Below are 17,841 nucleotides of genomic sequence, written 5' to 3'. Positions count from 1 at the left end.
CTATTTACACCGCTGGGTCGATGCCACTCGGTGGACGCTTCGTCCCCGAGGGTATCACCAGACCAGTAGTCAGCACTTCGGTGTTGACATGCATATCAATTATGTGGTCATTTTTATATATTTCCTGTTTACAAAACTTTGAATTTTATGATATACTAAGGATTTTCTTATCCCAGGCATATATTACCTTAGCCGTATTTGGCACAACATTTTTGAATTTTGGATCCTCAATGCTCTTCATATTTGTACTTGTTTGGTTTTGTAACTATTTTGATATGAGCGTCACTGATGAGTCTTGTGTAGACGAACGCGCATCTGGCGTACTAAATTATAATCCTGGTACCTTTGATAACTAATTATATAATCATATCGTTTGTGGCACCTAATATTAAATCAGTAGTATCCAATATCAAAGAAGAAGGAAGAAAATATAATAAAAATGATGATGATTTAATGAATCAAATATTAGTCAACAATAATACAGCATGATCTTTTCTTTGATACAATTATGAATAAATGTACATTTTAATATTGTCCATATCATCAAATGAAAGGTTACTACAATTGCGCGTTAAAATGGATGCATACATATGGCTGTACAAAAACACGACGAGAACTTTGCAAGTCGTTTCTACAATGAGGTATTCATTCTCAGATTTTGTGTCGTCCCATTTCTGGCATTATTTAGTTATACCTGTAAAATACAAATTGTAGTTGAATGAATAAAATGTCTTCGACACCAGAACATTAGAAATGGTAGGACAAAACATACAATACAACTTTGTCCAAGAAATATACTTATCAAAACGTAATGTGAACTTTAGTCTTATCAAGGAGATTGTATGAGTGATTATTATTTGTAATTTTAAAGGTACAAGAGTGGCAAATAACAAAAGATACACGATAAACTGAAATATCAAAGATATAGTCAGCAAATAACTTGTTTTTGTATTAACATCGACCTCGGCATTTGGTTGTCTGTTTATGTTGTTGGTTTTTTTTTAAACATGGCCGAATTTTTTATGTGCAAATTTTGTGTTAGCTGAGCTGAGCCGAGTTAGATCAAATAGAAAATAAGACATATAAGAGCGTATCTGTCTGTTTAAAAGATAGCTTTAATGACACTTACGGGACATTTTTATCACTGTTGACTGTTGGTCTTCTTATTTTGTACTGAAAATAACAAAGAAGAGAAAATATTGAGTATAGTATGCTACACTTTATAAAAGTCGAAATCTTATTATATGACTGCCAAATTTATACATATTTCGTAGAAATTGTTTTATGAAGACTATATGCCAGTTATTAATCGCCTTGGAAATACAAGAATGGGTCCATAGTACACGGATGCCCTACTCGCACTGTCATTTTCTATGTTCAGCGGACCGTGCAATTCGGATCAAACTCTAATTTGGCATTAACATTAGAAAGATCACATCATATAGGGAACGTGTGTACTACGTCACTCGTTGAACTTCATCAAAAACTGCACTGACCAAACATTTTTACCTGAAGCAGGACAGACGGACGGGCGTACCAAAATAACAGATAGGGCATAACAAAGTGTTTCAATTTTTAGCACTGTTTTACAACTACTGCAGCTCGACTATGGTTCGGTAATATTTTAATTGGTTCTCTGTGTGTACGATCATCGGCTGGGTCAAACCAAAGACCTGGAACGGTATATTTACTGCATCTCTGCGAACCACGTGGCATTCACGTGCAAGAGCAACCGGAGTGCGATTATGTTATGTTAATCAAATGTTATCGGGTAGGGTAACATGTCTCCCTACGTACTTTTACCGTCTTAAAGCTTCGGTACTAATAACAAACGTTTCTTAAATTATCCATTTAGAAATTTTAGAAAATATAAAGAAACTACAGTTTTAACTTCGTCATGCAATGTTGACAAAAACTGGATTTGGCTTTCATACCTTATGTCATTTTGGTAATATAGCTTTAAAACTGTTTCGGTTTTAAACATCCTTCAGTTGGCTTTTAAATATTCAGCTTTGGGCGTTACTGATGAAGGTAAATCAAGAATAGCAATCCAGAGGCATGCAATGAATAAAGGGTTGTTTTTTATTCTTTAACTTCGTTAAGTACGTTAAAATGTCTGCTTGTTAAAAAAATAAGTTCATACGTATAGCAAGATGTGGTAGTAGTGCATTAGAGACAACTTTCCATCAAAATAACAATTTTTGAAAGTAAACAATTATAGGTCAAGGTACGGCATTCAACGTTCATTTACATGCTCTCGACCTTGCGTTTAATTTGCTTAAACAGACACTCGGCAGCATAATTTTTGAGACAAATATATTTCATCGTCAATTTGAATAACAATTGTAACATACTGTTGTGTCTGTGTCCATCATACGGTATGGGTTTGATCTTTCTTCGACTTCATCAAACTTCGAGGCACCACTCTGTCTTTCCATAGGCCCGTTTAAATGTTTCGGTTGATATATCAAAACCTAAAATAAGCAAGAGCTCTTTTTAATATTTCAGACAAGATGTTTTCTATGAACATTGTATTCGTAGCATTAGACTACTTTTTGTTTTAACTTCGAACCATTGTAGACTATATTTCATGTCTTACATACAATATTTCATGGTAAAGTTAAAGAAATGAATGGTGACCAATGATATGAGCGTTAAGTCTATTGTTATAAAAAAATAAAAAGGAGAGGGGAGCATAAGTCAATGCGACTGCACTATAACAAAACCTTCCCGTTTAAAAATTACTTCAAGTCACTAGGTTTCTTTCAAACAAACTATATAGAGTTTAACATTGGAACAGTATAGCTAACTAACGTATATATGTTTCTGATTTAATCGATTTGATTTTGACATTTTTAACGGTCGAATGCGCTTTGTAAAACAAATCGAAACGTCGCCCGACATACCCAACAAGAACGCAAGCCGAATTTAACCATTGTTCAGTCACAACATTAGTTGAATATCTATATATTTTTATATTCAAACTTTTTATTAATTAATTTGTAACATAATAAAATTGACAATTATTATCAGATTTGTACAGCGCAGTATAGCTAACACTCCAACCTTCATAAAATTAACGCCAAACTTACATTTCCTCCTTCTGGTTCCTCAACCTTCCTGTATGCCTTGTCATCCCGTTCGTATGCTCCTTGTGGTTGACCTGGTTCATAATCTACATTTTTACCCTCGGGTTCGAACCGTTGCATCTGCAGTTCATCCTGTTCTCTCTGGTACCCTAGATTGGTATATTCATTCTTAAGGTCCGGTACATTTTCTATCCTCGAGTTTTCGTCATGAAGGAACTCTTTATCATTGTCCATATAACTATACAAGATAAGTATACATGTTAATATGCTCATTAAAAACGCAAAATCTTCATTTAGACAGACAAAACAATGACATTGGGTTTGGTATTTAGTTCTATGTAAGCATTACAATCATAAAAATTAACGAACTCCTAACAAAGTCAAAAAGTGGAAGTTTAAAAAAACCAAGGATGTTACCAAATGATCGACTTCAGTAACAACAAACAAAACGACAAGAAGTCAGCTGTCATATTACTGGCTTGTAACAGTGTTTTAGAACTATATACTGAATAAAACTCTTTAAGACTGAAAACATCATTATTTTAATTTCATTACAATAATTTGGTTAAATAATTATTCCATAATCGGTATCGTTTAAACAGAATTTTGAAATTTTGGGTCCTCAATGCTCTACAACTTGGTACTTGTTTGGCTTTATAAGTATTTTGATCTGAGCATCACTGATGAGTCTTATGTAGACGAAACGCTCGTCTGGCGTATTAAATTATAATCCTGGTACCTTTGATAACTTATTAAATAAGGAGAAACTAAAAAAAACTTCACTTATTATTATTCATTAATGCAAAATGCTAATATAACATTTCTTTAATTTGTTTACCCATAGAACCTGTCTCGTTTCTTTGCCTTGTTCAATTTCGTGTATACACAACATAAAGCTACCAGTAAGATTAAAACCAAACCTCCACCAATGCCGCCTGCAATGCCTATAATGTCTATCTTCGACAAGGCTATAGCATCAGGTTTAATGGGTTTAGCTGTGGTTGTAGTTGGTTTTGGAATTTCGCATTTGTTTCCACTGTAGCCATCTTTACATCTATTTGGAAAATATAAAAAAAAAATGTTTATGTCGTACACATATACGATGGAAGACCACATACGACGATTGTTAACAAGATACAGCGACGAGTTAAGAAACGGTTGAAGTCAAGAAACAACGATAAGACGTGAAGGACAAGAAAAAAAAAGTTGAGGACAAGAAGAGATGATGCGATAGGACAAGATAAGAGGATTGAGGACACGGACAAACGATTACGAACAAGATAGGACTATGAGGACGATGACATAGATTGATGACAAGACATAGTTGAGGACAAATAGAGACGATAAATGACAACATATGATGATTGGGAACACGAACAGACAATCGAGAACAAGTATAAAGTTAAATATATAAATAGAAAAAATATTTTGCAAAATTCGAACCCACTTTTGTGACTACGCCAAAAAAAATCTTTCCAATTATTTATTTTGGCATTTTGGCGATATGATATAAAACATCGAATTTACGAATATGTATTTTAAAATTATTATTACTGTTTTTGTCATGCAAGTCACTATATTTTGGTATAACTTTTGAATGAGCTTATCTTTACTACAAAATGTCCTATATATCTGTAGGGGTAAACACAAGTTTATTTATTTGAAAAGTGTTTTTTTTTATTATTATTTTTCTTTTTGATTCCTTACTTCTTACATTTGACTTTTTGTTATTTCCCTCTTTTAATGTTATCAACAGAACTTATCCCGAGTGCGGGAGTTTCTCGCTACATTAAACCCATTGGTGGCCTTCGGCTGTTGTCTGATATTTGATTGGGTTATTGTCGCTTTGACACATTCCTAATTTCCTTTCTCAATTTTATTAATCTCACAGAACACAGCTGAATTGAGGATTTGATGAAATAGAAAGTAGGCATCGACCATTATTTATGATTTAATGAATTGCTTCTGTATTTTAAATCAGAACATTCACAACAAAATCTTACAGATAGCAAATAAGCGCTGTTTCTTAAAACCAAGTCTATTTTTATTAAATATATTTTGTATGTCTAGTGGATGCTAGGCCTTAAAACTTTCCAAACTGCACATGTTAGTCTGCACACAGAGTAATTTTTAAGTTAAAAATACGGCCATTTTTGTCCATTTGTTATGATGAACCTTAACACATTTTCAATATCTGAAATCCGGAATTCCGCAATAGTTATTGTTCAATTAATATCAAAATTACTTACATGCATCTGAATGCGCCTCCATATGTAAAGGAGCACTCTCCATGGTCTCCACATTTGCCCTTGTATTCTGGTGTATCACATTTGTATTTACATATCGGATTCCCATTGTTATCCCATTCCAGAACTTCATTGTTAACACACACATTAGCAGGTAGGAAGACTAAGTCTAAAAAGAATAAATTTAAGGCAATGCATCCCTTTGAATATCTAATCATTTTGATATATAAATCGCTTTTAAAAAAAGTGTTTGTTATTTATCTCCCAGTTGATACAATATTCCAGAGCTTGCGTTTACTATCAGGAATTTGTTCCTGTTGTTATTCATGCAATAATTGACATGGCCTATGTTTTTTTCTACAAATATAATGTGTAAGTGGAAGGATATCAATACAATACAACATTTTTTATTGTCAATCAAGGACGCCATAAGAGAGCAGTATAATTACAAACAATTTATTACAATGATTATTATTAATTCTTATCAATCTTAAAATCTCCTATATATACCCCTGACTCAATTTGACTTTTGTTCAAATGTTAGCATAATTTTGAAATTCATACTGAATCCCAGTTTATTATGCTATATGTTAGACCATCAACCTATATATTGGAAAACATTTACTCAGCTTTACTTTCTTGAATATCGGCTTCAGATTGATAAGGTTAACAAAGCGTGTGCCTTAAAAACATAATTACCTTTTGTTAGACGATCTGCTTGTTCTGTAGCTGTTTTATCTACATCAAGTGTAATATTTGTTAACGTTGTATTTTTCCAATTCACATTACGCAGTATTTGTAAAGTTGAATTTGCATCTGATTCGTTGATTGGAGCATCCATTTCAAGTGTGTAATTGCATTCAATGCTACCATTGCTAAAATGTTATAGTAATATTAGCGCTGAATAATCATTAATATGGATTTCAGTATAGTTCCAATGCAACATTGTTTAAGACGATCATTTAGATGTTTTTGTCAGTTTAAAAAGAATTGAAAACAGTACTGTTGTAGAAGCTCTGACGGCATCTATTGGCGATAATATGGTCAGAAATACCCGTTTACTGACTCTTCTAGTGCGTCGCCAGTAAACTTAATTTTCGACCGTCAAATCACCAATTGATGCTGTCGGAGCTTATAAAACAAAACAGTTATCTCTTAATTATAATTTTTAAAGAGAATCTCAATAATGTTGAAGTTCTTGCAGCTTCAAGATATAAACAACATCGATGTCAGTTGGTAGTTTAGTACATGTATATATCAGAATTTACCAGATTCTGATGATCAATAACAATAAGCAGAGTAGATAAGTAAGTTACATGATGCGGTTTTTGTCTTGCATATAACTGATTAAATATTCTTTTAACATAAATTGAAGATTTTTTTTAATTTTGAAACAAAAGTATGCTATAAAAGTATTATTAATATGCAGAGTAAAAGCTGAGGTAGAAAATAAAACGATATATTTTAAGTAAAATAAACCATGAAAGCGAGGAAGTTACGCAAGAAATTAAATGTTCAAAGAATTTGCAAATGACACGAATCACATTTATAAGATGACATACAAATGTGAAATATGAAGTTAAAATCAAAAGTCATATGCTTTTATTTTGTATTCGTATATATGTTTGTGATATTTTCTCATGCAATATAGGAAAATATATAGAAGAATCAAATACCTACAATGACTAAGTTCTAATAAAATGAAACTATAGTAACTAGCAAAACCACAATAAAAACATCAAAACAAATAATCTTACAACTTCTAACAATTTCTATCTATGATAACTACATGATTTTAAGAATCCACCAAGTCCTTGATGTCCACATGCATCAATTATTTTTTGTTTGTTTGTTTGGACGGATTGCTTACATGACTGGATGGAATTTTCTACATCTACTTTTTTGCTCACCCGGACCAAACGCGCCAGGTAAGTTTTTATCATGTCATCAGTCCGTCGTTCATCGTCGTTTGTTAATGTTTACAAAAATCTTTTCCTCTGACTGAAACCACTAGGCAAAATACAACCAAACTGGGCCTTAATCATTCTTAGGGTCTTAAGTCACTGGCGGATCTAGAAATTTTCATAAGTGGGGGGCCCAATGACTGCCTAAGAGGAGGTCACACTTCAGTGATTCCATATATAGGCAACCAATTTTTTCCCCAAAAGGGGAGGAACCTGCCCCCACCAAATCCGCCTCTGTTTGTTTAAAACATGTATCTAATGACCCTGTCAATCTACCAAGATGACCGCCATAGATTATTATCAAAATGGGTGTTTAATTCAGTTTTGGGCTAACATCTCTGACAATAAACCATTTAGACCAAATCTGACATGAGGTAAAACATGTTCTTTAGGTTAAGATATACCTGCTCTGAAATGTTCAGACGCTTCGATTGGGGTGCTAAACCTGAATTGATAATTTTAGGTAATTTTGGAGTTTTTGATTATGATCTTGAATATTATCCATGAATGAGATGAACATTACAGCAAAATTGTTCAGCAAAGTAATTTCTACAAATTTGTCAATTGACCACATAAGGAGTTGTCGCCCATTAAAGTCAATTATTTGAAAATGTTTGTGATCTGTTTGTAATCTGTACAAACATGTTCTCCTCTGAAACTACTGGGCCACATTGAACCAAACTTGACCTAAATCATCCTTTATATAAAGTTTTAAAATGTATCCGATGAACCCGCCATTAACCATTATGGCCCACATGACTAAAAATAGAATATGGGATGAATTTTTTTTTTACTTATATATCTCTTAAACTTAAGCATTTAAATCAAATCTGAGGACCAGGTTAATTACTCATCAGGTGAAGACGAAACGCGCGTCCTGTGTATCAAATTATAATGCTAGTAGAAGGTCACCAACAGGTCTTCAATGTAACGGGAAATTTCCGCACCCGGAGGCGTCCTTCAGCTGGCACCTAAACAAATATATACTAGTTCAGTGATAATGAACGCCATACTAATTTCTAAATTGTAAACAAGAAACTGAAATTAAGATAATACAAGACAAACAAAGACCAGAGACTCCTGACTTGGGACAGGCGCAAAAATGCGGCGGGGTTAAACATGTTTATGAGATCTCAACCCTCCACCTATACATCTAGCCAACAATAGATAACTATTTTTTATCAATAAACATCAACCAAATGAATGACACGACGTTCTTTTCATTTTTATGGCTATATACTGAAGTGGAGAATTGTCACAAAAAATTAACATTTTGTTTTAGTATCCAAGATATTTGAACTTTTTTCATATCTACTATTATACTATAATGAATCATGCACACTAATTTACAGTCTAGACGACACTCTTTTAAAGCTACTGTATTTCAAGATTACCTATATGGAAACCTAAAATTAAAACACAAAATCATTTACAGTTTACATTCGAAACTTACCAAAATATAACACACTGTTCAATTGAAAGTTCTTTTGTGTAAGAAAACTTTTATAAAAAAATGCACTAATAGCATGCAATTTTTACTCGCAAATTGTTTGTGTCTTTGAAAATATATTCCACTATGTTGCGTGCAATGTGAATACATTATAAAAACACAAAGTGCAATTATTTTAAAAGTAATTTAATTCAGATTTTGTTTAAAATACATTCGGCAAATATCAATGCAAAACATTGCAAAGTGTTAAACTGAATCTATTCATTTTGTATTGCCTTACCTGTTTACTACTGAATATTTTATAATATTTGTAATTCACAGGCTCTATATAAGCGTAGATATTTTCTCGTTTCCGACATCAACCCTTGTATAATAAAATTAACGGTACCAATTTTCTTGCACCAGATGCGCATTTCGACAATACATGTCTCTTCAGTGATGCTCGTGGCCAAAATATTAACTTACTTTAACATGTTTTAGTTATTGTCTATAGTGATCAGTATGTATTTGTAGTAGTCTGTAATGGCAAGTAATGATATCGTTGCCTTTAAGAATACTTACGAAAATCCATGGATAACAATTTTATTATGTTTTGCTGGAAGAAGACTGCTATAGAATTCTGTTAGCTAGATAAAAAAAATAGTGTAATTAAAATTTGTATTCCACATTTGTACAATTATCGTGTTCATTCAAACTAAGAACGATTACACTTATATAATTGATTTGTCAAAAATTGAATGTATAGCATATACGCTGTACTTAATTATATTTCTTTTCGTTTTGAGATTTCTTTCTATTTCTGTCGCGGAATACTGAGTAATTCGGTTTTCGGACTTTATATACTGTTTTACGCGCCCTTTTCATTTCATCGAGATTTCACACACCAAACGTGTTCGACAACTTTAGTTCAACATGAGTGACGAGGAAGACCCACGCGATGTTACTAACCGAGATAGTGAACCGCCAAATCAAACAGACCCAGGTAATCATGTAGGATTTTCACCTGAAGACGCCCTTTCTTTGTTTTCCCGTCAATAAGATACCGCTTTAGTTAGACACAAGAAAGAACTTTTCGCACAAATTGACTTAAAGATTGGCAATAGTTCCCTGGAAAAGAGTTCTCGTTTACCATCAATCGCTCCAAAGTTTAAATTCGAGGGCAATGGAAGGCAGCACGAGTTCAATACTGCTCGTATAAACGAGCTTAGCAGAGCGACAGATCTTCTAGAGCGTGGTTCCGTCGGTGCAGCAGTTAAAGCCTTGGAGCAAGCAGAAGCAGCTTTAAAGGAAAGGAACAAGCTACTCCGCATTGCCGACAAATATGGTTGGGACGTAGTTGAAGAGTTCATGGACGACCCGTTAACCGAAAGTACAGAAGAGGCTACTAGGCTAAAGCAGGCAGAATACAGAGCGAATTTGAAGAGGAAGGACAAGTACGCAAAAACCGACCGACCAAACCCTTATTACAAGAACCCAGTCGAAGAAAAGGCTACGTCTGACCTTTTTCGTCGCCCTAGCTCAACATATTCAGAAGAATCATCTAGGAGCAGGAGTACGGCCGGTGGCAAAGGTATCTACTTATCTAGCGAGTACTTTGGTGGAAAGAAAGGAGCAACACGCTGTTTCTACTGCAATGAGGAAGGTAATTGGGCCTACCAATGTCCCAGAAAAGCAGGCAGATACCCCCCAGAGAAGCAGCAGCAGTGAAACAGTTAAGTACCAGTTTTATAATTTACACGAGCAAGATTATGAATATGAAAATTCACTTAAAGAAAAAACCTCATTTCATGTTGGTAGTCTTAACGAAAACTTTTCATTTTGGAAAGATATCTTAAAAGCAAACAATTTTGTTCTCAACGTAATTTCTAGCGGTTATTTAATACCTTTTTATAAAAACCCTTCATCAGTTAGATTGAACAATAATACTTCTGCTTTTAAGCATTCAGTATTCGTGGAGCGCGCTATTAATAAGCTTTTAGAAACGGGGGCAGCTATTGAATGCAAAGATCACATTCCTTTTGTTATCAATCCACTAACCGTATCAGTTCACGCCTCAGGTAAAGAAAGGTTGATCTTAGATTTAAGGCACGTCAATCTATTTATAGAAAAAAGGAAATTTAAGTTTGAGGGTGTAGCGGAGGCTTTACAATACACAATTAAAGACGGATACATGCTTAAATTTGATTTAACTAGCGGGTATCATCACGTGAGTGTTCACAAAGACCATCAGACATATTTGGGATTTTCCTGGAAATTTCAGAACACAACTAAATACTTTAAATTTTCAGCTCTCCCATTTGGGTTATCTACAGCAGCACATGTGTTTTCAAAAGTTTTACGTCCTGTCGTCAAGCATTGGCGTTCGCAGGGTCTTAGAGTTATATTATACCTTGACGATGGTTGGGGAGTAGAGTCTAATGCACAATCTTGTAAAGTTTTATCTAATATCATGCAGTTAGATCTTAAATCCGCAGGTTTTTTCGTTAACCAAGAAAAAAGCGTTTGGGAGCCTACTCAAAAATTAACTTGGCTGGGTTTTGAATGGGATTTGCACAATTCAACTTTGGATCTTCCTATAGATAAAATTGTTCGTTTTAAAAAAGACATAAATAAGCTTTCCTGTAATTCGCTGTCAGCAAGACAGTTAGCCAGAATTACAGGGAAAATTATTTCTTTCATGCCTAGTTTAGGTAACATTTGTAGGATCATGAGTAGAAATATGATGATGTTAGTTGCTACTTCTCGTTTTTGGGAAGAAAGAATAATTTTAACATATAAAGCACAGCAGGAAATAATTTTTTGGTTGAATAATTGTCATAATTTACCTAGAAAAAATATATTCCAACAAACATACCTACCCGACAGAATAGTGTATACAGACGCTAGCAGTTATGCATGTGCTGGTTTTATAGTAGAGACAGTTCATCAAGTAGTTCACAAGATGTGGTCTAATATAGAAGCATCTAAAAGTTCGACTTATAGAGAATTAAAGGCCGTCTTTATTACTTTATCTTCTTTGGTTCAATGTTTCAGCAATCGTTTAGTTAAACTTTACACTGATAATCAGAACGTAGGAAGAATTATAAAGGCAGGAAGCATGAACTCTGAATTACAAGATATTGCAATTGAAATTTTTAATTTTTGTTTAAAATTCAGCATTTCTCTAGAAGTAGAATGGATACCTAGAAATCAAAATCAAATTGCTGACACTTACAGTAAAATTTTTGACTTCGATGATTGGTTTGTATCCGATTTATATTTTAATTATTTTAATAAAGCGTGGGGCCCATACACGTGTGATCTATTTGCAGACAGCAATAACCGAAAGTTGGAAAAATTCTATTCTCCTTATTGGTGCCCCGGGACCAGTGGAGTAGACGCTTTCGCACAAAATTGGTCAGAATTTATCTGTTGGATTGTACCACCTGTAAAATTAATAAGTAGGTCAATTTCACACCTGTTTACCTGTAAAGGTCAAGGCACTTTAGTCATACCGAAATGGACATCGTCACCTTTTTGGCCTTTATTGTGGTCATTTAATGATCAAAAATTTAAATACTTCGTGAAAGATGTAATCGAGTACGCAAAACCCAAGAAGTTTTTTCATAAAGGCTCTGATGTCAACAGTATTTTCGTTGCTGAGAAATTATCATTAAATATTCTCGTCTTGAGGTTAGATTTCAGAAGCTGACGGCAATTATAAACTAGTATTAATTTTCCCGTGATGGGAGTTATTTCAGTCATTGTAATAACCCGTGATGGGTATTGATATTCTTAACCTGTTATGGGTGTTTATAACTGAATTTATTATTTCCTGTGATGGGATTTTGTTGAAGTTCCCGTGATGGGATTTTGTTTATGTTCCCGTGATGGGATTTCGTTTATTTCCCGTGATGGGACTATCTCTACTGTGATGAAATTTGTCAATTCCGTGACGGAGACCCTTACAAGATACGATACTTGGCGTAATATAAGTCTTTTTTTTTTAATTGCTTTCTTTTCCTTTCAGGTTCGGTTTAATTTTTCTCACTGGAAGGATCTGAATTCTTTTGAAAATCCCTGTTTACGCAACCTCGCTGATAAACTACCCCGTATTGTTATGTCCAGCAAAAGTAAAAACACTTTAAAAGTTTATGATTACGCTTTTAAAAAATTTAACATTTGGTGTACAAATTATGACTTATGTGCGTTACCATCGTCAGTTTCTAACATTGCACTCTATTTATCATATTTAATTCAGTTGGAAGTATCTTCTTCAGTTTTACAAAATGCTTATTACGCAATTAAATGGGAACATGAGCTTAACTTGTACAATTCAGTGTTTTCTGAAGCATTTTTGCAGTTGATTTTAGAAGGAGGAACCAGAATTTTATCAAAGCCCGTTAATAAAAAAGAACCAATTACAGCTGAAATTTTACGAAAAGTTTTCGATAATTATGAAGATTTGAATAACATTAAGAATTTAAGAATATGTTGTTTGACGCCGGTTTTATGCGTTTCAGCGAACTTGCAAATATTAAAGCATCAAATTTAACTTTTCAGAAATCTCATCTTGAAATTATGATAGAAAGTAGTAAAACTGATGTGTATAGACAGGGTAACACTATTTGTATTGCTAGAACTAACACGGACTTGTGTCCAGTGACAACGTTAGAGAGATATTTAAAATTAACAAATATTTCTGTGATTTCCAGCGAATATGTATTTAGAGCAATTACATTCTTAAAAAGCAAAAACAGTTACGCGTTATGCAAAATTAACAAACCTATATCATACACTAGAGCAAGAGAGCTACTTTTAGATGCTTTGCGTCAAGCAGGTTTTGATAAAAGTAAATTTGGCCTTCATAGTTTGAGAAGTGGAGGTGTGACACAGGCAGCTCATAATAGAATACCAGAAAGATTATTAAAAGCACACGGTCGATGGAAGTCAGATCTTTCAAAAGACGGTTACATAAAAGAAAATTTATATAACAGGTTATCTGTTACCAATAATTTGAATTTGTAAATTGTCATTTTTGTACTTTATTTATACTAATCTACACATATTTCCTTTGTTTTGTCGAACTGTTTGGTGTGTACCTCCTGCCATATTAGTCTTTGTTGTTTCTTTATATAGAATGAGAAATAATTTATGTTCGGACGAGCATAGCGAGGTAGAACATAATTATATTTCTTTTCGTTTTGAGATTTCTTTCTATTTCTGTCGCGGAATACTGAGTAATTCGGTTTTCGGACTTTATATACTGTTTTACGCGCCCTTTTCATTTCATCGAGATTTCACACACCAAACGTGTTCGACAACTTTATAACATTTAGATTGTAATATTATGCTTTGTATAAATCCTAATTCTTTGTATTTTCTTTTTGTAGATATTAGTATGATCACGGTTGAGATGACTTCATATATAGATAATATAATGACGCATGATGTATGGACATTTATATTTGATTGCACGGGATACTTGTATTTTGAAAATGTTATATTAAAACTGTTTGGTGTGTACCTCCTGCCATATTAGTCTTTGTTGTTTCTTTATATAGAATGAGAAATAATTTATGTTCGGACGAGCATAGCGAGGTAGAACATAATTTGGATTTAAGTATTGTTATGGAGATTATTACAGTATACGTTTATATCTGTACAAACAAGCGGTTTATAGGTAATGCTGAAGAAAAAAAAAACAATAATAAAAGTAAAAAGTAAAAGAACTAAACATTCCGAACTCCAGGGGAAATTAAAAAACAGAAAAGTCCCTACTAATATGCATGCAAACGGCATTGATAAACCTTTTCACAGTGATTCAATCGTTTAATTTTGGAATTTTCGTTTTTTAATGCTCTTTAATTTCGTACAGCTGATGTCAGTTTGCTTAAATGCATACTTCTATTATATTGTGACTTCGGAAAATAATTGATTTATTTTTATTTGTATAATAAAAATGCAATATTTGCCGATATCTATTTTACACTAGTCTTCTTCTAAAAAGATTGACTAAAACGGAGAGAAATTACAAAGAGGTTAAAAGCATTGCACGTCTTGGTCGATAAAGCGTCTAATTACTTCCAGTTTGAGGTTTTGTATGCAATAAAGACTATGCGAGTAACATATTTGGCATCAAGAGAATGCAAAGGTTACCAAGATATTGAAATGGACTTTATTTCTCTATTGCAGGTTCCGGAGCTGCATGAAATAAACAAAACATTGTCAACGTTCTGAAATGGTTGGTATCAAATCACATAATTGTTATTGCATAACCAATGAGGAACACTGTCCCTCTAATTTGCGTGTAATATAATCATGTACGACAATCCTCAATAGTGCAATAACCGTATTTCCTTGGCTTTTTGTATAAATATTTATAGTATCAAAATTTATTTCCTCTTCTTTGTAAAATATCGCGCCTTTACCTAAAACTTCTGTCTGTTTATGTTGAATATATATTATATATGCATTTATGTTTAATTTTCATTCTATAATGTTGTTAACGTTAATTTATCGTTTACATGTATATCTACTCCATATCTCTGGTTAGTCTTTTTTTTACGACAAAAGATCAAATTGTTATGTTTTCATTAAATCTTATTTCCAATCTTTGGACATCTTTTTATTGAAACCTTGCTTATTCGTTGTAGCCCCAACTTATGAAGAGTCCCCAATTAGTACTATCTTTTCTAATTCATATTGCCAATTTATTTTATGTATACCAGCTTACCGATTCTTTGTACTGTTTGGCCAAATTGGTGTATACTGTAGAACTTTCGTTTCTCATATCTGACGTAAAAGTGTCATTAACAACAATGACTAATTGAAGCACCACTGATTTTCCGCCTGAAAAATGCAAGGTGTTCCATATTTTTAAAGTAATCAGACTTTGAACCAAAAATAACCATTTCGATTGCCAAATTAGAGGAGATACACAAACAAGGTACAGATTCATGGTGAAACAGTACAGCATAAGTTCTGTTTCTGGATATAAAAAATATTTTAGGCATTCAAGCTTTTTGATCGAATATATCCTTTATATACATCCAATACAGCTTTATTGTATAAGGCTCACTTCGAAACATTACGGGAAAAATCGGAAAGTACAATGTACATACAAATCTTCACTTCTAACATTTTATTTAATTATGTTTTATAAGAAAACAATTTTTTTCTGACATTGTATAGATAAGTTGCAAAACGAAATGTTTATCAAAAGTGTAATGCAAAAATCTTGGTGAAAAGTTATCGATTTCGAAATTGATGTTCTTTAGATCTGAAATCCTAGGCCTGCAATAAAGTAATTGATATTAGTCATTTTAATGCTATTTAATCGATGCTAAAGAGCTAAATTATATATACATTTACAGTTTCAAGATGACAATTTTTATAATGAGGGAAGAACAAATGTCTAATTCGCATCGTCGAAGAACTTCCCCGATTGCGATCAAATGATGTTCTGCATAAAATATAAACTTCTTAAAATATGATATCTGATAATTGATGGTATGATCTTTTGAAATAGTATGTAATTACTTACTTAAATCAATTGATCGATGCCTTGGTGTACTAGTCGTTGACCTTTCTGTTGTTGTAGTTAAGGGTGGTATAGGTGTTGTTTCAGTCACTGTTACATTACAATAGTTCATACATTTTATATCAAATTGAAGGGTATCGTCGTACACATCACTTATATCTTCAGATTGAATGTTTTCAACCTCAATATTCATGACATCTCGACGGCTCCGTTTGTGTTTTTTTGGTGTGATAGTTGCTTGTTTTACTGTAGTTCCTTGTTTTACCGGAGTTGTTGGTAGTGCCGTATTTCCTGGTTGTGCCGTAGATGCTGGTTTTGCCGTAGATGCTGATATTGCCATAGTTACTGGTTTTACCGTATTTACTTGTTTTGCCGTAGTTACTGGTGTTACCGTATTTACTTGTTTTGCCGTAGTTACTGGTGTTACCGTATTTACTTGTTTTACCGGAGTTGTTGGTAGTGCCGTAGATGTTGGTTTTGCCGTTGATGCTGGTTTTGCCGTTGATGCTGATTTTGCCGTAGTGACTGGTTTTACCGTATTTACTTGTTTTGCCGTAGTTACTGGTGTTACCGTATTTACTTGTTTTGCTGTAGTTACTGGTGTTACCGTATTTACTTGTTTTGCCGGAGTTGTTGGTAGTGCCGTTGATGTTGGTTTTGCCGTTGATGCTGGTTTTGCCGTAGTTACTTGTTTTACCGTATTTACTTGTTTTGCCGTAGTTATAGGTGTTACCGTATTTACTTGTTTTGCCGTAGTTATAGGTGTTACCGTATTTACTTGTTTTGCCGGAGTTGTTGGTGTTACCGTATTTACTTGTTTTGCCGTAGTTATAGGTGTTACCGTATTTACTTGTTTTGCCGGAGTTGTTGGTGTTACCGTATTTACTTGTTTTGCCGGAGTTGTTGGTAGTGCCGTAGATGTTGGTAGTGCCGTAGATGTTGGTAGTGCGGTAGATGTTGGTAGTGCCGTAGTTCCTGATTGTGTGATAGTTACTGGTTTTACCGTATATGATTGTTTTGTCGTAGTTATTGTTTTTTTCTCAGAAACTGGTGGTGGCATAGTTTTTAAAGATGTCGTTGTCGCATTTACTGGTAATGCTGTATTGTTTGATGTTGTCGTTGCCAATTTTGTTGATGTTTCCGTAGTATATGTTGAAAGTGATGGCGAAGGTGTTGGTGACTGACTTACTGATACTGCTGATGTTGTGAAAAATTTCGAACAATTACAATGAAAAGCTGAAACAGAAAAATCATAATAAACATTTTGTCCGTGATGTTTTTATTTTTAATTTCCGTTGTGCAAGAAAGTTCAATGGAGCGTCGTAAAACCGTATTTCCTACGCAATACAGTTGGGATCAGCCATCACTTATTTGAAAAATCTGTCAGATACGACCAAACGGACTTTTCATTGACAGTCTTTAGTACACGTCTAACACCTTGAGAACAGTTTCTGACAGGATCGGTTCTGTCTTCAAACACCTTTGGGCAGTTTGAGCCTAAACAGTTTTGATCAGCAGATCTAATCTAGAACATATTCTAAGCGTATAACTCTAGAAGATTCTGACAGTA

General features: G+C 33.6%; 1 protein-coding gene across 1 annotated transcript; it reads right to left on the bottom strand.

Moving 5' to 3' along the window:
* Positions 1 to 436: 436 nt before the first annotated feature.
* Positions 437 to 17,331, bottom strand: LOC134694428 (uncharacterized). The gene is made up of 10 exons (XM_063555437.1): positions 16,275 to 17,331; positions 15,465 to 15,580; positions 9,311 to 9,375; positions 6,035 to 6,210; positions 5,339 to 5,504; positions 3,928 to 4,143; positions 3,093 to 3,327; positions 2,355 to 2,474; positions 1,130 to 1,173; positions 437 to 694 (listed from the first exon to the last, which is right to left on the bottom strand). Exons 1-10 carry the CDS (start codon positions 17,329 to 17,331, stop codon positions 685 to 687), a joined length of 2,205 nt encoding a protein of 734 aa, XP_063411507.1. The 3' UTR covers positions 437 to 684.
* Positions 17,332 to 17,841: the final 510 nt, after the last annotated feature.

This window comes from Mytilus trossulus, chromosome 13, assembly GCF_036588685.1.
Source record: "Mytilus trossulus isolate FHL-02 chromosome 13, PNRI_Mtr1.1.1.hap1, whole genome shotgun sequence".
Classification (NCBI taxonomy): domain Eukaryota; kingdom Metazoa; phylum Mollusca; class Bivalvia; order Mytilida; family Mytilidae; genus Mytilus; species Mytilus trossulus.
Note: the sequence above shows the minus strand (reverse complement) of the source record. Positions and strands in the feature narration are given on the sequence as shown.